Below are 20,909 nucleotides of genomic sequence, written 5' to 3' on the forward strand. Positions count from 1 at the left end.
AAGCACTCAAGCGCGATGCCTGCTTTGTCGCCAAACAAGCGACAGCCATCAAAGGGCATGTCCGAAAGCATAGATTGGATATCACCCGAAAAGAAAGTGAACCTCAGCCTGAGGGCTACTGACGTTTAAATTGTCCTGCCCAGTGAGTCGGCAGTGTCCAGTCCACATCGTATGGCGAATTTCGTTGAGTCTCTCCCTTTGGCAACTGCACGCGAGAGCATGGCCCGGGCATCCGCCGGGCACTGTGGCAGCACCTGCGCGACAGTGCCCCAGACCGAATGGGAGTAATGGCCCAAGAGATATGCGGTGTTCACTGACCGCAGTCCTAAGCTGGAGGAAGAAAACATCTTCCCAATATGGTCCAGCTTCTTTGATTCCCTATTAGGTGGAGCGGTGGGGAATGCACCCTTGGAAGTCGAGGCTTGGACCATGGTAGGGTGTTGTGAGAGGAAAACGGGGTTGGCCGGAGCCGGGCGGTGACGTCGGGCAATCATCCTATCCACAGGGACCCCTGTGTTGGGCTTGGACCAAGTGCCCAAAAAGATGTCCGTGAAGGCCTCATTGAATGGCAGCAGGGGCTCCGAAGAGGCTGCCGCTGGTTGAAGCACCTCGGTCAGGAGGTTAGTCCGGACCGCCACGCTAGGAAGCTCAGGGTTTAAGGCCTTGGCCGCCCTATGAAATACCGCTGCGTATGAAGCACCCTCCTCCATAGCCACGGTAGGGGAGATAGCATGCCATGGTCTGGAGATGTGTCCAGACTACTGGCCTCACCCAACTCCTCTCTCCAGTCCGGTTCTTCTAACTGGTCTGCCAAAGGTTCCACAGTCCCTCCCAGTCCTCCACACCCTTCTCTGGCAGCTACTCGAGGCGATAGGGAACACCAGGGGAGAGCAGGAGCACAAAAGTGCCAGTCGACGCCGGGCCGGCTGCGTGTCCACGCCGAGGGGAAGGCTGAGATCGACTCCGGCTGGGGACACAACCGGTGTCGGAGGGGGCGGAGGATTCGGCTCCGGGGAGGGGCCGTAAGGTCGATCGGCGCCGATCTGGATCCAGGCCCGGATCCCTGGGGGCCCTGTGGCCCCCAGGGATCCGTCGGCATCGATGGCCTAGACACCACAGCCGTGTCAGAGGGGCCCGAAGGTGCGCCGGCGGAGTCATGCTGCCCAAAGAGGGAGTCGAGGGCAGAGCCGGATGGCTACCTTCTGCATTTCGCATTGCATTGGCCGACAGACGGGGAAAACGAGAACAGCGACAGTGCTTCTTCGCCTTTTTTTGTGCTTTGACTTACGCGAAGACTTTGTCGAAGAGTGGTAGTGTTGGCTCCGCGACGGGTCCCGCAACCTCTCTCTCTTGACCAGGACATTGAGCGGCATGGAGCGGACTGCAGGGCCTCGAGAAGCTTTCGGGACTGCTCCCGCAAAGACTTCGGGTTCATGGCCCGGCAGTCGGAGCACGACTTTGGGTCGTGGTCGCGCTCCAGAAACCAAAGGCACACGAGGTGCGGGTCTGTAACCGACATCTATTCGTGACAGGAGTCACAAGCCTTGAAGCCGGTCGGAAGACAGGACATCCCTACGTGCACCAGGAGTCGGACAACTCGAGAAGATATCGAAAATAAGTAAAAAAATTTAAAAAAAGACAAAAAGTCAAAAAAAGTGACTGGAGGTACTGCTCTCTCCGGATCTGCACTGGCTGGCACGGAAAAAGAAATAACTGACGTTAGCGCGCGAGGGCAGAATCTAAGTAGATACTGCGACGTTATCCCGGCGTCGACGACGAACGCTGAGTTGACTGACGCCACCTACCGAAACGCAGAGGTACTGTTGAAGAAAAATTCTCCGGATCCAGTCTGATGCCTTGGGGTAATTCTAACGTGAGGAATCCATAACTGTCCCTTTTCAGATACAGTGCATTCCTTGCCATTTAAGATTTTACTGAAATAGTCCACTCATTCCAGTTTGGAAATATTTGCCTCCATACTGCAGGTAGCGCTATCAAGTACCCCAGATATATATTTGCAAAACTATTTTAGGCCCTTTTATTTTACAACTTAAAAGCTTTTATGACCACTGGATTGATTTACTTACTTAATTGTACCTCAAGCTTTTGGGGAACACAAGTTAGCAAATAAGCATGTCTGATTTGTGGGGTTCATTTATTTCCCAGGCAGTTTTTTATCTTTGTTAGCCAAGGCCTAAAGAAAATACATCGTCCGTAGTAGGAGAATATATCAAATAGTCTTTCTTTAACATACTTATCCTGTCATACTTTCCCTCTTCAAATGGAATTTCCATCCTCCCACTGCTTTTATCCAGAGATTATATCAGATCAAATGACTACTCTTAACTGAACGTTCCCAATTACAATCCGTTAAAAAGAACACCAAAAAGGCTGACTGCAGGTTGCCTTTTATGTTGATTTGGAAACAATAATGATCGCTCTTTACCTTTCACTGTACCAGATTTTTTTTCAAGTCTAATCAATGAGCCTTCTGTTATAAGATAGGATCATTTACTGTGCTTGCGCCAAGTGCATTGAAGTAGAAACACAGTGGTCACAAGCCTTAAATGAATTGTTAGTTGAGGTCAGTAATGCCGCACAGTAGAATGTTTTCAGTGGCCTTTTTCTATCATCTTACTTGGGAAAGAGAGGCTCAGGATGAGGATTCTGAGTGTTCCGCTGAACTCTTCAAGATATGGTCACTTATTTCCCCATTAGCTATATTTACACCGAGGTACCCATGATGAAGGAAGAGGACAGGCACCTCATGAGTCTCAGATTAATACTCATTATTGATAAAAGGTTACTGTAATCTAATTCAACATCATCATGAGCATGGAGTCTGTGAAAGGTGGACCAAGACTGAGCTTTTACAGTAGTAGAGAAGGGCAGTGAAGACCCACTATCAAATCAATAAAATATGACAAAGCATTTGACTACAAAAATAGTAATCTTCTGCATCATGTGAAACAAAAGTATAAACATTTTACGTGCAGGTCTTGGTAGACATTGCTCTTTTCATAACCCACGTAATCTTTTTTTGGTGAACTACTGTACTTTAAATACATAGAATAAGAAATAATGCAAAACAGAAATGTCAAATAAAATTTTACTAGCTTATGTATCAGGTCATAAAGTTTACACATTGTCGCACCTACACTATCACAATGTTCACACTTTGAGTATTGGATAAATGTACAATATTTTTGGTATTAAACAATAAGGACAATCATAGCATAAATTAAAAAAAGCATTGGCATTACATGTAATGTTTGTAGTAACTTATTACAAGAGACAATATTAGTAAAAGGAATCAAAAAAAGTAGAAATACAAAATAAATCAGTTATATTTTATGTACAAACCAGTGCTTCATAGTTTTAATTACCCGCTCACACTGCACATAACATGTACTCACTGATGCATTAGATATGCCAGCATAATACAATCCATTATAAATAGTAAACACATACAAGGTGTGAAAACCTCCATTTTACAGTTTTTCGGTAAGAACTTAACACCACAGTTTAAAACATGAGGATTCCAAGACCATTTCATTTTAATCATCTAATAGTGCAGCCTTATGCTATATAAATCACCCACAATCCTCATTCATTGAAGTCCTTAAAATGTACCCATCAATGTACATACAGAGACAAATTCTGGTCTAGACTTGAACAATTTTTCCAAATTTATTTCAGGTTTACTTTTCATTCACACATGTGCAAAATGAGTGTTATAACCCAGAAGCTATCTCAGAACATTAAAGACAAGACTGTGTGAAGAAAGCGTGCTAATAACACAGAAAAAATTAGCAGACACAGTTCTTATACAGTGCATTTTTATCCAAGAGATTACTACCCTTAGTGTCCATATTAGCATAAAGTGAGAATCTGGAAATTATTTCGCAGACTCAAGTAGGAGAACAAAGACCAATATAGTACAAAATATAACATGAAATCAAACCAAGCATAAGCAATCCTCAATCCTATTCTCTGGTTCATGTCATTATATTACAGCACAAACAAAGGAAGTGTCACAGGTTTGGAAGCGAAAGGAATGCATTAGTATTAAAGATTCAACTTAATCCAGAGAAATGTTGCTGTTAATTGCAACACAATTTTAGTGGCTTCTTTTTGGATGTTTGAAAAGGTACCATGAAGATCAGATCCAAACTTACCTCAGGTAAAACAGGTCAAAACATACATGTCCCACTTTGTTTGCCTTCTATAAAGCAACTTGTACTCTTAGCTCCTTAGATGAATTCTCACAGACCATTCCTCTTTTTTAAAAAACCCGCACAAGGGGTCAAGCTCTTTCTATAACCACTGACTCCACCTTCGACAGTCTCCCCCTCAAATTACTTCCTCAACCACATCTGTCTCAATTTTGTAGATTACTGCATAGCAATCTCTTTTCTTTGTAACTACTACTCTTACGCCTGGTTTTGTTGCTACTTCTCTGAGCCCCCAGACAGTATTTGCGCGCTTTATAAATAAATCATCTTCATTGATATACTCAAAGTGCTGAAACACAGTAAAATGCCAAAGACAATCCATAAAATCTAAACATTAACATTTTTTGCTGTTTTTGCCACTGTATTAGATGCAAGACCCTTTTCCCACTTTTACAGCTTAAAAGAAAAAGGAATACTGCCCTCTATCGAACCAATAAATATCACTTAGAACTTATAGAGCTGTAGCAAATACGGCACTGGGATTATTTCCCAAATGGAAGATAAAAACATGAAGTGAAGCAAAGCTGCAACCTCAATTAGATTAATCTGATTTACTCTACACAATGGTGGCTTTGACATTAATTTTAGTTATCTAGCTCATAAACTTCAGAACTAGCTTTCACACAAGGAGACAATGATTGCATTGCACAGGCTGCTTTCCATACAAAGACAGAACAAGTGAACGTGGACTGTGTAAGCAAGCAGTGATACATTTGGGGTTTCAGTAGTATACAAATCCCATTTCTCTATATATCGTACTGTCTTAGTAAGCTTTATTTGGTAGGAGAAATGGTACAACATGAACGACATACACTTCTGTCATGTGCCATATGTTGATAAGATGTACTGCAGGATCAGGGAACCGCTTGCACACATGGGTCTGTGTACATTCATAACAAAGTCACTTCAAAATGGCATCTCTCAGAAGGCTGCTGATCATTCTTGGAACCAATAATTTATTATTATTTATTGCTTAACGGTTACTGACTAGCCTATGTAGAGTTTAGAACCAAAATCTCAGACATGCACTGACTGGGAAAGATCATAGTTGCAGGAAGACCTGCCATAGGAATTTAATATATAAAAGAGTAAGAGGTCTGAGAAAGATTTTATTTAATAAGATATAATGAAGATATTCAGCTTTTCAAAGAAATGACCACAGAATAGCAACTTTAAAGAGAAAACTGGTAATTTAACAGAAATAGTCCTCAGCGAATCAAAATGAGTGGAACCCTACCTTTCCCCAACGAAGCACAAAACCACGGCATCAACATATCTCTGATAGCCTAAAGTGATATTAACAAATTGAAATATTTCGCTTCACCTCAACTTCAATTTATAATGCTGAACAACAACTCCGGGGATATGCTCAGGACTGCCTAGGTAGAAGTTCGAAGAGTCAACTTGTGTGGGCATGCAAATCTGGCTTACGGGAATTTATCTAGCAAAACAAAATAAAGAGACCGGATTTAAAGCAACAGGCAATTCTAAAGATGCCCAAAGTATTCAGAGACTTTTCAGATTACTGAAGTACAGTGCCAAAATTAGTACACAGGGTCATGTTTCTGTGTCTATATAGTCAACCTTACAAGATCATGTTTGGGCCAATATTTTGGCGGCCAATCCCTCACAACACTAAACACAAGTGTCTAATAGAAAAATGTAAGCTAGATATATTGAGTTACCAACTGATATTGCAAAGACTATAAGGGACAATATTGAAGATTCCTTGGACATGACTGAAGAAAACCGTTTATTTCTACAAAACCCATATCAGACTCACAAAAGGAAACAGGGGCTCAGGGAAATGCAAAGATTCATGACAAACTAAACAAAAATGTAAATAATAAGCATGTGCCAAACTCCTTTTCTAGTGGCAGTTATTAATATGTATGGGATACAGCTTAGGCAAACAAGTGCATCACACAGCAAATAATGATACAAATAGAAAACAATGGGTGCTTTCTGGTAAATAAAGTACATTTAGAGTCTTCCAAGATTGAAAGAACAGCCACATGGTGGTAATGTTATAGAGTACAATACAATAGAGCTGGAAATGAAAATTGGTACATGGATTGTTGTGGTCTCATGGGATGGGGTGTGCAGTTATCCGAAGCCCTATAAAATGTGTTCTTACTATAGCTACTCTGGGCCACATTGTATTCAGTGCAATAATAACTTCTTCCACTTCCTCCGCAATAACAGGATACAAACTAGGCTAGGATTAATAATCTGTGATTGTATGAAAGAGCATTCAGATTAAATTATTAATAGATGTTAAATAGTACATCTCTTTGAAAAACACTTTAATATATATGTACATTTCCGAACTCCTATCAGTGTCTCCCTGCAATTTTATTTACGCGGGACATGAAAATAATGAAGTTCCATGGTACAACCGAGTTTTCAGGGGCCAATGACGAAATCACCAAATAAATCTGGAGCTTTCAGAAAACTAATCTTTTCCACAGACCAGCAAATAAAGAGATTATCTCAACCTAGGTGCCTCTGTGCCTCAAAAAAGAGCCATTGCCTTTATTTTGCTACATTTGTTCACTTTCTAGAAACTAGAAGAATATAATTATACTAAGAAAGAATATTACTACCTTGAAATAAGATGCAGAGGACTTTTTCAGCACAACGAGTGTCAGACTGAACTTAATGATTGCAAATCCTGGTTTCTGGGAGGGGAAAACATATCCAAAGGTTCTGACCAGTACTCAAACAGAAATGTCAACAGACAACCCTTACCAAACAAAGAACTCTTCCTTAGTTACAGAAATTAAAAACTTTATTTTAAAGAGGTGGTTCCCTTACAAAAATTACAACTTTTCAAAATAGATTGGCTTTTTGTTTGTATTGGTGCATGTTTGAGCTTCTTGAAAGCCTATGCGGCGTTAGGTTTTTCAGGGAGAGTTGCACCTTCTCTAGCTTTCAAATGTCAAAGTTAGGACATGTACAGACACTCGTCACCCAAAGACAGTGAGAGAGACTGGCCCTTTTCAGTGTCCAACTTACTTTGTACAGTCCCCTCATCAATTTGGTAGCAGTATCTTTGCCATAGGGAATTCTGTGATATTCATGCATCCAAGAAACACCAGATTGCTAATTCTCGCAGGAACACATACAAGAATTCCTTACAACAAAAATGATACATGTTGGGAGGTGGAATTCATGCTAGCAGATGTCAAGAGACATTGGAGCAGTACCAATAACTAAACTATGAAAAAACAGACAGGATTCTCACTAGATATTGATGGAGAATAAAATGTAGGTCTCTACCAGATAAGTATCTTATAAACAACTTCGGTCAAAACAAAGAAAGAACAATTGAAGTTAAACAAATACTATTAAAGAGGATCGGAAAACAATGGTGCAGCATGTGGACTAAACTGATTGATCTTCAGATACTAGAAAGCGTAACAAAGAGAGTTGCATAGAATATGAACAAGTAAAGAAATGCAAATTATAAAATTGTGAATAAACAAATATACCCTTAACTGTAACAGTTGTTTTGAAAATATAATTCCAAAACATTTGAACTTCATTAAACAGACAGAAAAACTGAATACATATGAAAAACTAACCTGCAATCTTTAAAACAAATCATCAAAAAAAGGCTGTTTTGAGAGTTTTTTTTTTAATTAGATCTTTTCTCAAAACAAGTAACGTAACCTCCACCGAATCTTAGCAAATACATACCTACATGTACTGATACCTGGCACCGATATTCTTCTTATAAATGTGCACTGTTTTCGTTAGTGATCTCATTAAAATCAAATATTTTTACAAAAGTTAATATCATTAAAAAAACTGTTACAATTTATATGTAAATGCAAGATTATGGTTTGTAAGTACCTACAGTCAGCTTGCTTTCATTTGCAAATTCTGGAAAAGTACTGCAGAAAGGAGTGATTAGCTACAGTGCTACATTAAACTTTACCCAGAGTTTATTTGATAAAATGGTTTCCAATTTTATCGATAACCATATTCTACAAATATTAAAATTCTTTTTGACTGCACTGTAGGGAAATATAAATGCGGTCAGCATTGTATTAACTTCAGTCTCACTATATAACATATTAAATATCAGTAGTATCACAATCCAAGGGCTAGCACTAAAGAATTTTTGTAAGCATAAGTGAATGTTTCCATTCTCTTTATTAATGACCTAATAAAATTCTGACATGCTTTGCTATTTATTTACATTCTGATCCATCTACAGATCCCTGGAGTAAAACATCCAGCCAAGGAAGGCAACAAAAGGTATGTTTAAGAAGAGGGTGCATTTCATGGACATTTATTTTAAGAAGTCTCCTTTCCCTGGACTCCAGTTGCTGTTTTTATGGAACTGATTGTCCTGTTGAACCAAGTCTTCTTGGTGGCTTGGACTTCATTCAGTGCAAGACCCAGATGATGCTCCAAGTCCTGAAAAAATGTCGAATAAAACTGTGATTTAGTGACTGTAGGCACTCCAAGACCAACAGAGCAGGCAAAAATGCATACAATAGTCCTAGTCAGTTTAAGCAAAAAAGAGAAAACATTCAAATGTAAACCTGGCAATAAGAGAATTAAATAATTATATGGCTCATGAGAGAAGTCAGTATTTCTTTACGATACCACATGGAAATGCCTGCTTTGGCATATTCCTTACTTGAACACACCTTCAGAAGCGCTAGCGCTAGACTGGAGCTGGATTTGTTCCACCATTTCAAGCCCCTTGCCCCAGGTGGCACTGATCAATATCTACAGTACCACCTCACCATAAGTCGCAGCCCATAAATGGCCCCAAGCATACTAGTAATTTCAGCTTCGTGTTTTCTCAATTGTCAAAAATTCACAACCTACAAAGAGTAATCGTCACAGCTGAATAATCACAATATGTGACTAACAGCCTTCCCAAGTCTTAATAATGTACTGTTTCTTTCGCTTCATGAGGAGAAAACAAAGATTGTTAGGCAATATCTTGTAAATCTGGTAGTCTGTAGCCTAATTCAGCAAAAGAGGGGTTCAGCTTAACCTCTATCAATATACAATCAAATCAAGATAATTACATTTGGTAATACTCTTTCAGAAACGTTATCTGGCAGTACATTCCGCAACTTAAGAGCATAACCAGACATAAGACTGCATCAGGACAATTCTTCAGCAATTTCTGTACTTCCCTGGTAATGCCGAACATAGATGCATTGAAGTACCACCCCTGTTCGCTGATGACAGCTTAATCTTTTCTCTTTCGCACTTTCAAACACAAATTGTTGACAGAGTGTGAAAATCTAACCTGGAATCTTGTGATGGTCTGAATTCCACTGCACAGAACGAGGAGGTGGGAGGGAAGTGAAGAATCTGGGTTAGATGGAGTATCCACGAGAAAACGATAAGGAAGGTAAGTGACTAGTCCTTCTAATGGATACTTCTAACTGAAGATTCTTCACTTTTAGAATAGATAGCTGTTGGACCTGCCCTCTCTTACCGTAAAACTTCGAAATTACATCTCTCTGGTTCTGCTGATTGGATTTTTGATTAAAATGTACTCTATTTTGGAGTGGGATTTTTCTTGTGTTGGGTTTACACTTTAAATACTTTATACATTCCCTCGAAGTTAAACCTGGGTGATGTTGTGCCAAGGTACCAGAGGGTTAAGCCCTGTTAATTTTGTGACTTTTTGTGGTTCACCCTGACAAGTACTGTGGCTGTTGCTTGAGTAGGGTTTAGCATCCTCATTCAACAACCCAATTTCTCACAATATCACAGCAGTACCACTCGAAAGATCCAATGGACTCCGACCAAATGTTCTTGCATGACCAAATGAGAAAACCAACTTTCTCGCCTGACCTTATTGTCAAGGGAGTAGTGCTTCATGAGTGTGCATATTAACACCCAGGTTGTGGATTGGCAAATGTGTAGCACCGGCACCCCTTTCACTAATGCTATTGTAGCGACCTGGGTCCTGGGGAATGAGCCTGCAGGCCTTCTAGGGGTTGCTTCTTGTTCAGCAGACAGCAGATTTTGATGCAGACAGCGATCCATCTTGACAGGGTCCATTTATGAACCGCTTTCACTTTCTTTGGTACACAGAATTGTACAAAAGCTCTTATTATCCACATGGTGGTCTTTTGTGCTGGCACTGTAGAAACTCAAATCTCTTAAGGTAGAGTACATGGAGCATCTCTTCCTCTTTTGAAGGTTGAGGAGGAGCAAAAATGATGGCAGACATACATTGGCAGATACGAAAAGGAGTCACAACTTTGGGCAAGAAGGCTGTCAGGGTCCTCATCACTAATTATTTCGGAAAGGTGGTGGCATAGAATCACTACAAGTAATTTAAATAGAGACAGTTCCTAAGAAAAACCGAAGAATCCAAATGGGCATTCCATACCTGTGCCCACTGCAAGATCTTGCTGGGCTAACAATAGAACAAACATCAATATGTCTGAAAGTTGTGCCTACAGTGGGTCGGTATGATGAGTGCCAAAATAGCCATAAAAATCCTCCCGCGGTCAGCAAAGTTGGACTTTGTCAAAGGGTGCCGGCTGCAAGGAGGACCTCAACTACTTCAGCCAGCAGATCAAAAGCACTTAACTGCTGCAGCTTTGTAATCTTAATGTATGGAGGTGTTGATTGCAAAAACTCTGGTGCAGGATCCACCCCAGTTGGTGAGACAGGAGGGTCTACTGACATGGTAGTTGATTCAGCGGGAAATATGGACTGCGTAAGAGGACTTTGATCCATTGTGTTCTGACTTTCCTCCAAACTTGAGACAGCAGTGAAAATACGTGCAGAAAGGATGTGTCCCACTGCCAAATGCAATCCCTGAGGGGGCTGTGGAGGAAACTCCAACACAAAGGTTTTGACACAGCACATTCATCTGTAGCAAACAGATGTAGAAAGGGAAGACACACTGCACCACCTAAGGATAGAGAAGCCAGTTGACGTTTGCTCAGCTCTTAGGCTCTGGCATTTAGGGATGCTTTCCGCTAGCTAGCAACTAGGAATATGCTCTTCTGAGCCAGCACCTCCAGAGACATACGGCCCCCTTGCACAAAATCTAGGACGCCACACTTTCTTACTTGTATCAAGTTCACATAGTATTTGTGTTGTCTGTGAACACCTGCACCAACCTACCCTTGAAAGATGTTAGAAAGGCTATCAGAGCCAAAGCTTCAATGGATTTATGGAGAGCTGTCCTCTACTGGAGACCAGAAGTGTCTGATATCTACCTCTTTGAGGTGACCTCCCCTCCATCAGATGCAGGGGTCACAATCATGGAGTCTGGGAGGGGCAGGCAAGGTTTGTGCTCCTCATCCACCACTGAAGATCCTGCGCCGTCTCCTGCAAGATCTGAATGGAGTCAGAAAGGCAGCACTGATGCGGAGCCCATTGGACCCCGAGGTTCCAGGCAAGGCCTGCATATGGCACTTGACATTTAGATTCGGAAGGATGCATAAGGCTAGAAGTCCAAGAAACCTCGGAGTCTTCCACACTGAGAGACAGGATTAAGCACAAAACACTGGGATCATATTCTCAATCTCTCAGACTTGCTGTAGTGGTGGACATGCCATGAATGCCACTGTGTCTAAGACACCCGCAATTAAGGGAATCTCAGGTGTAACTTTGTCTTGTTGATGGAAAACTCCAAAAGAACAAGTTACTTACCTTCGGTAACACTATCTGGTAAAGACTATCTAACTACAGATTCCTTACCTTAGAATATTCCCCAAGCATCAGACTAGATCCGGAAACGTTTCGAGAAGTACCCCTGCACTCTGGTAGGTGGCGTCATTCAGCTTCACGTCTGTGTCAGAAGTGATGTGTACAATGCCTATATAGGTGCCATCCCAGCGCTGACAGTTACTTTCCATGACCTTTCCATGCCAGATGCAACAAAGTTTCCTGTAGTACCAGTGTGCAGACACTAAGGCCATTATAACGGTTACCCTATAAGGAGAAATCTCTCCGCAGAGTGGGGAGGATCGTAAGTAATCTGCAGCTACATACTCTCTCTACCAGATAAGGAGTTACTGAAGGTAAGAAAGCTGTTCATCTGAAAGAGACTTCTAGCCACAAATTGCTTACCATAGAATAGATACCCAAGCAGTATCTCCTCCGGTGGGGTCTGTAAACATATTAGACCAAAAAGTCCTGAGCAGGAAAAATGCCCATCACAACTGACCTGATTGTCCATGCAGCAGTACTTAGTAAATGTGCGCAAAGATGCCGCAGCTTCACAGACATCCAGGACAAGGGTTCCGCGAGCTAACGCAATGGTTGCAGCCTTGGCTCTGATGGAATGATCTTGCAAGCCTTCAGGAGATTGCTTCTTGGCCATGGTAAGATGGTCCGTTTCTGCATGGACTTTCCTTTCTTCACTCCAACAAACCCAACAAAGAGTTAATAGTCCACCCCGAACACATTGATACAATCAACGTAAAGCAAAAACACTTTTTTTGGGCTAGGTGGTGGAATCTCACCTCTTCTTTAGAAGGATGAGGAGGCGCTAAGAAGATAGGCAAGGTGATGGTCTGGCCTACATGAAAAAGTGTGTCACAAGAATGGGGGCATGAAGTACTAAACAGTTTGTCTGGGTAGAATGTTGTATAAAGAGGGTCACAGAAATTGCTTGCAAGTCACTAACCCTCCTGGCTGATGTACTGGCCACTCGACAAGTCGTTTTGATTGCAATTAAGTGTAGAGGGCAATTGTGTAAGGGCTCGGAGGGCGCATATCAGGAAATTTAAAAGCAGGTTGACGTCCCATTGTCAGCCGTAAAAAAAGCAGGTATAGCTGAAAGGTATCCCTTAACAGTGTCCAGATTTATCCTTGCTAGGCCAATGATAGAACAAACAGAACCTCGTACAAGCATGCATCTTTGGAAGCACACCACGCCACAAATGTATCCAAAAGGCAGATGAATATTGTCTTGGTTGAGGAACACTTGGCTGTCAGAATGACATCACAGACTTCAGGCGGAATGTCAAAAACTGTCAACTGTGGCCGCTCAATCTCCAAGCATGAAGGGGCAGCCTGACTGGATGACACATGCTCGGTATTTCTGGGTACCAAACTCTCTGTGCCCAATCGGGGGTCACTAGAATGACTAGGGCCCAGTTGCACCTCATCTTCTGGACTACTTTGGGCAGGAGTAGTTTCGGCAGAAAGGCTTACAGGAGGCTGACATCCACTCGAGATGAAGAGAGTCTCCGAGAAGGAGTCGTCTTGGAAACCCTAGTCATGTAGATGACCACAGTTGCACCCAGACAGTCCAGTTTCTGGAAACTTTGGATGGCTTCAATCTAAGACAATAGATCGACACCCACTCAGAGCCGGACACATGTTGGACCTGATTTTCTCCAATATTACAAAACTCAGGGTAGGCAACACCCTTAGCCTGACCTGGTCTGACCATTTGCTTGTACCTTTCACCATCAAACTCAAGGCCAGTATAGCAGAATGCCGCCAAAAAGACATGGGACTTGTGTAAGGTCACAGCTGAGTCTCTCTGGGACTAGCACTGTCGAACAAGTTACTTACCTTCGGTAACGATGTATCTGGTAGAGACAGTCTAGCCCCAGATAAAATCATTGCCAGGGCTGACAGCCAATCCTAATAAAGACTTCGCTGACTTCAACAAATGGGTTGCCGATGCCAAGAGATGTTAGTATCCTGGAAAAGAGCTAAACCCTTCGCCCCTTGGTTCTCTGAAGAACTAAGGAAAGAGAAGAGTGGATGTAAGAAGCTGGAAAGGACTTGGAGAAAGCCCTACAACCAGACGGACAAGGTACTCTATAAAGAAGGTCTGAAAAAATTTCACAGGCTCAAGCGCCGCAAGATGAGAGAATACTCTGCATAGACAATGCAGTTAATTCCACCAAGGAAGATTTTAACATCACAAAATCTTTTCTCAATCCCACTGCCTTGGACAGCTCCTTTTGTCCTTCCCCGACACTTTGCACTAACCTATCAGACTTTTCTGAGTCCAAAATTCTTGTTTCTACTCCCCATTTCCTCTAACAGAGGAACGGAACTGCCCTCCTTTCTACCATCCTCAAGTTCGCATGCCCCGCTGTCCCTTTTTACACCTATCCCCGAAACTTTAGCTGAATTACTGAGATATAAATCAGGCTCCTCTGGAAACCCATGTCATGTTCGCATGTTTAGCTCACTGGCACACTGGTTAAATCCAACACTCAACCAGATTTGGAACACCTCCATGATGACAGGCGTCTTTCCTGTGATTTGGAAACACGCATACTTACTCCTGCTCCTTATGAAATAAACAGCAGATCCTGAAGTTCTTAGTAATTTCAGGCCTATTTCCCTGCTACCGGCCCCAGCTAAGATCTAGGAAAGGCTGGTGCATAAGAAGCTGGCAACTTACATAGATACCCATGGCCTCCTCCATGCATCACAGCTGGGCTTCAGAGCAGGTCACAGCACCGAGACAGCGCTACTGGAAGTCTCTGAATCAACTTGAGTCTATGGATCAAGGTGCCTCGGCTATGCTGGTGCTGCTAGACCTGTTGGCAGCCTTTGATACGGTGTCACACTCCATACTACTCGGTAGACTCCACTAGGCTGGAGTGTGCAGCAATGCACTATCTTGGCTTCAATAGTTTCTGGAGAAGCGAACCCAGCAGGTGTTTCTTCGCCGTTTCGTTTTTATCTGCGAAACCACTACGCTGTCGGGTGCCTCAGGGTTCGGCACTTAGCAGCTGCTTTTCAACATCTACCTAGCTCCTCTGACCACACAGATGGAAGCCTGGGGTGTGAAAGTGGTGTCCTATGCTGACGACACGCAATTGGCGTTTGCCTTTAAAGACCATTCAGTTGAGGCTTTCACAGTTTTAGGGCATGTCTAAAAAACATCTCAGGCTAGATGCATAAGAACTCTCTAAAATTGAACACTGAGAAACGGAGGTCTTGTTTTTCAGTTGGGTGCCCCCTCCTCAGCCCAGTCTGTGGTTGCCATCAGAACTGAATGCCCCATCTCTCCCCTCAGAGGCTCCCAGGAATCTGGGAATTAACTGGACAAAGAGCACTCCTTCTCTGCCCACATACGTCATATCTCTTCTACCTGTTTTTGGAAGTTGAGGGCCATTAGGAAATTCATGCGTTTCCTGCCTGGAAAACGGTAGTCCATGTGTTAGTCACATCCTCACTGGACTATGCAAACAGCCTTTACCTGGAGCTACCTTCTTGTCTACTTCACAGGATACAACTTACCCATAATGCCGCAGCACGGCTAATCAGGCGGGTGCCTATGTGCCACAAAATTTCGCCGCATTTCAAGAAACTTCACTGGCTTCCTATTACTAGAAGGACTGAATTTAAAGCTCTGACCCTGGTCTTTAGAGCCACCAGAAACCTGGGGCCGGTGTACCTCCAGGAAAGGCTGCAGCTGTACCAACCAAAGTGGACCTTGAGATTCAACAATCCCACGTTATCGCAAGGAGAGATCGGGTGGCAGATCTTTTACGGTGCAGTCAGCTAAACTTTGGAACTCCCTCCCTCTCCATCTGAGTATACTCTAATCAGAAAAAGAGTTCCGGAAAGCCCTAAAGACCTGGCTTTTTAGGCTGTAACCTCTGCCCGTCCAGCCTCACACATGATTGTCCACTAGCGCCGGGACACCTTCTTTGAGATAGCTCTGCGCTTTAGAAACTCAACATTCATTTATTCATTTTAGTGTGCATAAGTGGTAACATATCGCTTTTCAACGGGGGCAAATTGATCTAACTACGGTTCTCCCCAATCTCTGAAGAGAGCTTGCACCACCTCTGCTCTGGTTGGGGAAGGGAGAGGGGTCTGCCGCTGACCCAACCGCGATTCAACAGCCACCAATGCAGGTCTTCGAAAACCTTAAGGTACAATTTTATTGCCAGTGGTGATTGATAGCTCAATTAGAGAATACATGTGACTGATATGTTATCTCTCGATTTTCACTTTTATCTTTCAACTAAAAATTGTCTGATAGCTATCTTCAATAATTAAACTTCTTTCCTTATCAGGTATGTTAAAGAAATGTGCATAGAAAGGGTGAAAGGTTAACTCCCTGTTTTTAATTTTTTCTGTTTGTCAATAAAACAGATAATGTAAATACCCGATATTAAATACTGTGACTGCCCATACCCGTCTTGTTCATAAGGCCATGGCTCAGAGGAAGATCTCGTCAAATTAAGTACCCAAGTGAGATCGAAAAGCATAGGCATGCCGCTGGAGTGTTAGGGTGCAACTATAAAAAGGGACTGAGTCCTTAATAGTAGACTGATGGACACCTAACACCCACGCAAGCGAGACATATTTTAAGGGACTTCATGCTAATTGATCACAACCATGTTCGTTTTAAAAAAAAAAATCATGTTACTTTGTTTATATTGAATATTCTGCACCATTTTTTTTATAGTTGATTAGGCTCTTTATCTTAATGCTTTTATTCCAGATCCCTACAACAGATGTTTTCCTGGTACATCCCCACCAGAACTCTACGATCCGCGACAGCCTGCCTTGTGACGGTACCTAGATTCAACAAGGTAAGGACCAGGGGAAGATCCTTCAGAGTGGCTGCTGCTAAACTTTGGAATAGTCTGCCCGCAGACATCCGTCAAACTCCACAGCTTCTACCTTTCAGAAAGCGAATCAAAACGTGGCTCTTCCCCTAGTTTTTTTCCCGCCACCTCATTCCCCTCTTTCCCTAAACAGTCCCCCATTGCTTCCAACTCAGGTGTAAAACTCTCAGCGCCAGGATACCTGCCAGGTGACAGCTGCGCTTTACAAATGTATTAAATAAATAAAATAAATAAATATTGATTAGACACGGTTTGTATTTGAGATAGAGGTGTTGCATTATGTAATAATTCTATTTTTGAACTGGTTGGGAAATTATATGAATTTATTAATGTTGTAGAAGCATTATGAGACTAATTTACGAATGTATGTATATTAAATTAATACAGACGAGATGAAACATGTCTGCATGTCTTTGGTTGCATTACATTGGTAAAAAGGAGGGTGAATTAAGGTATTGTTCTCTGTGTTATATTTATACCCCAACCATTATTGCTCTTAATTGGGCCAATCCCCATTTTCTGTAGGCTGTAAAGAAAGGAGGCACTGGCTTCAAATCAGGTGGTCTGGTTCCTGCCGGTGCCGGAATCTGTGTCAGGCGACAGTGACTCGGCTCTGTTTCAGGGCCAGTGTGATGATGGGGGCTGGCGCCGTCGTGAGGCATTGGCAGTGCCAGGAATTATGTTGCCGGGACGGACGTCGGGAAAGGTGGCGGTCTTGTGTGCAGAGCCGTTAATGATCCAACACAGAAATCAAGGGGCTCGACTGGCACAGAATGTGGACCCTTCGGCGGAAATCCAGTTCGAGCACCTGCCAAATGCATGGGGTTTCAAGACGCTACAGAGGGATCAGTCCGCCCAATAAAAGGTTCATTGTGTCAAAATTCAAAGAGTTGGGTTGGGGTTGATCTGGCTCCAAGAAGCTCTGGTAATCGGGAAGCAGACCCAGAGATAGGATCAGTGTGGGAGTGGGGCCAAAAATGACACCGTTTCTGCACCTCAACTAATGTCTTGGACTGGTGCAGTGATCTCGAAGAGAGACTCAGCTTCTTGGGTTTGTTTGAAATCTTGTGGGACTCACCCGACGACTTTGAAAGTTAAGATGAGCACCTGTAATGGTTCACCAGTGCGCCCGGGCCCTTCTGTGCGACCAAGAACTGGATCATCATGGAGGCGTCCGGCGACGAGGAGCTTCAAGGAGCATGCCCTCAGAGTGTTGGGATTCAGGGCAAGCAGCTCTCACAAGCCTTGGAGTTGTGCTCCAGCTTCAAGCAACAAAAACAGACCAGAACGGGGTCTTTCACAGACATCAGTCTGTGGCAGGAACTACAGCGCATAAATCCCACCGACTTCTTGGAGGACATCCCTAGCACACTGGGAGACTACAGTCTTGGAAAAATATTTGACAAAACATCAAAATAAGGGGTGCTATGAAGTGAATGGATCTGTGCTAACTGGTCTGGAAAGAAAACAACTGAAGTCAGCGTGCTGGGGTGGCACCTATATAGGCACCGTGAACATCACTTCCGGCTTGGACGACACAGAGCAGAATATCGCCAGCTACTAGCAAACAGGGGAACTGCTCGAAAAGTTTACGGATCCAGTCTGATGCCTGGGGAATACTCTAAGCTAGGAGTATTCAGCTAGATATCTTTCAGATAAGGAGAAAAGATGAGTACACAATCTAGGGCAATGAATGACACCTTCGCATTGAAGCATTATAAACAATAACGTTAGGAGATCGGGCCTTATCCATTGGTGCAGTTGGGCTGCTGGAATATCTTTAATTTGTTCATGTTTAGAAAGCCCTGAGTCTATATTTAGAAAGCTTCTTAAAAAATGCCGGTTCACAGGTTTGTTAAGTGCTCATGAGGAGATTTGGAAGCAGTGGTTCAAAGACAGCACCATTAAGCTTTTTGCATACTTTGCTAAAAAAATAATAAATGACAATTACTTTAAGAAGCTCATACTTATGGTTTACTGATTGCCTTGTGCTCAGGAAAGCTGCCTTTTTTCACCTATTCTGTTTGATGAGCATATGATGGTCAAATTACAAATTACTTTGTCTACAGTTCAATTTCAAATTCGAATACACTTGTTACTGCATAATCTTTACCCCACTGCACCTGCTTGTTCAAACAGAACACAGTCACAGTCTTATCTGTCACAACTTGTACTTCATTTTCTTGCATTTCTGATAGACTTTCAAGGCTAACCTCACCAATCGCAACTCCAAGAAACTGATGTGACAGAATCTCTGTTGGTATGACAGAGTACACAGAGTGCTAAATCCTAGATAGGAGGTCCCCGTCTGATAGAAAAGCATCTATGACCAGCGTGGTGGCATGGCCTGGCAAGATGTCCGAGTAGACGCTTCAACAGACCCTCCCGTCGGTCTAAATTAATCCATTGTCATCCTGCGTACCCTGGCTACTGATTTCCCTTCTGTGGCACAGGGAACAAACATATGAACTCCTGGAGCCTAAATGCTGACCTGATTTGTGGGCTATTGCAGTGAAACGAAACAGCAAAGAAAGACTGGAAACCAGTCGCCATTTTCCCCCAATCTATACTGGGACTGGTCCGGCGGAGAGTAGCCGGCTCTTGAGCTGAGGCCCGAAGAGATCGCGAGTGACTGCTGCACGACTTGAATCAGTACCCCGCAAGTGAACTGTGAGGGGATGCTGAGAGAAAGCATGTGGTGAGGGGACCGGCGCAGGCACAGTGGAGGCACCAGGGTGCCCTGGGCTTAGCTGCGGCGCACTTGGAAAGGGAGATAAGAGGTGTGGTGCCCCTGAACCAAGACGGAGACACAATCGGTGTTGAGGCCGGACAGCGGATGCGCTGGATGCCCAACTTCGGCTAGGGTTGAGGAATTGACCATGCCTCCTACGAGGTACACCTAAGATCGGAGGTGCGCGGCCCTGCTGCGGTGGCACAGCTTTCGAACAAATAGACCCTGATGCTGCCCCCCTATTGGGAACGTCCCCGAAGTCTGCGGGCCTAATCTCAGGCGCGGAGCCTGGGGGAACGAATGGTGGTGGACGCTCCCTGTAGACACAATACTCTACAAGCCTAGAGTACAGTGGAACGAAGGCCCAGTGCCTACGGCCTTCACAGTACGGCCCTGAGCAGAGAGAAAGGGCTGGAAGATGCGTGCTGCCTGCGCAAACCCAATGTGCAGGATACAGATAAAATAAAGTGCAGAGAGGAAGGGGCTGGAGACCTCGTGTTGGCGCAGGAGTGCACCGGGTAGTGGCATATCTGCTTTTATTCGAGCTGCCTTGAAGTGAGGGGACATGCATTCATCATGAAGAGACCTTGAGGGTAGCACGGAGCTCTGCAACACAGGTTAACAAGAGGAGGAAGGAAGAACAGAGCCTTCACAGTGCCCTATTGAAAGCTTAGAAGCAGTTGGCATTAGAGCAAGGTAAAAGCACTAGTGTTCCCCTGGCAAACTGAATGAACACAAAATCCGGCATCATGGTCAAAGATAAAGGGAATCGAGCTGCCCAAACAAATTATGCGCACCCTCTCCCGGCTAAACATGGGACGCAGGCAATACCCATGACCGACCAACCAGGAACAGCACAGGCCAAGGCAGTCCCAATCCAGTCTATAGCAGATGTACTGGCAGCTATTCAAATCACCCGCAACAAAATGGTACATAAAATAGATAGTCGCAATTGAGGTCAACCTGCTCCGCCTTGATCTCCACAAGGTATCGGACAGAGTAACCACTAATGAACAAACGGTGCATAATCTGCAGGACGAGGTTCAAACTCTGCGGGGCACTGTGATTGAACTCCAACACAAAGTGACTCATTTGGATGAACGGGCAGAGGAGTCAGAAGGGATATCCCTAGGTTTTATAGGATTTCCTGAAAAGGTGGAGGGACTGTCTGCTGAACTCTTCTTAATAATAATAATAATACAGACTTTTGTATAGCGCGAACAGCTACCTCAGCTAGGAGGTGTCCCGGCGCTGTAAGAGCAGTGCAGGACTACGAGCCCTGGAAGAGAGAAATATCTAGTTTCCTTGTGTGTAGAGCCAGGTCTTCAACTGCTTTCTAAATCTGGATTCCGAGGGAGCGCTCTGAAGGCTCGGGGG

The 20,909-nt window shown here is 43.5% G+C and overlaps 1 protein-coding gene and 1 pseudogene across 2 annotated transcripts in view; both read right to left on the minus strand.

The window, feature by feature from the left end:
• Positions 1 to 3,095: 3,095 nt before the first annotated feature.
• The window catches only part of RABGAP1 (RAB GTPase activating protein 1), an 855,191-nt gene continuing 837,377 nt past the window's right edge, over positions 3,096 to 20,909 (minus strand). For both annotated transcript variants that reach the window (XM_078641966.1, XM_078641967.1), the window contains one exon: positions 3,096 to 8,663. In XM_078641966.1, the coding sequence (XP_078498092.1) occupies positions 8,541 to 8,663 (123 nt within the window). In that variant the 3' untranslated portion in view covers positions 3,096 to 8,540. The remainder of the gene's footprint in view (positions 8,664 to 20,909) is intronic.
• LOC144756433 (uncharacterized) overlaps positions 18,865 to 20,909 on the minus strand; it is a 53,145-nt pseudogene continuing 51,100 nt past the window's right edge.

Source organism: Lissotriton helveticus, chromosome 5_1, assembly GCF_964261635.1.
Source record: "Lissotriton helveticus chromosome 5_1, aLisHel1.1, whole genome shotgun sequence".
In the NCBI taxonomy this organism is placed as follows: domain Eukaryota; kingdom Metazoa; phylum Chordata; class Amphibia; order Caudata; family Salamandridae; genus Lissotriton; species Lissotriton helveticus.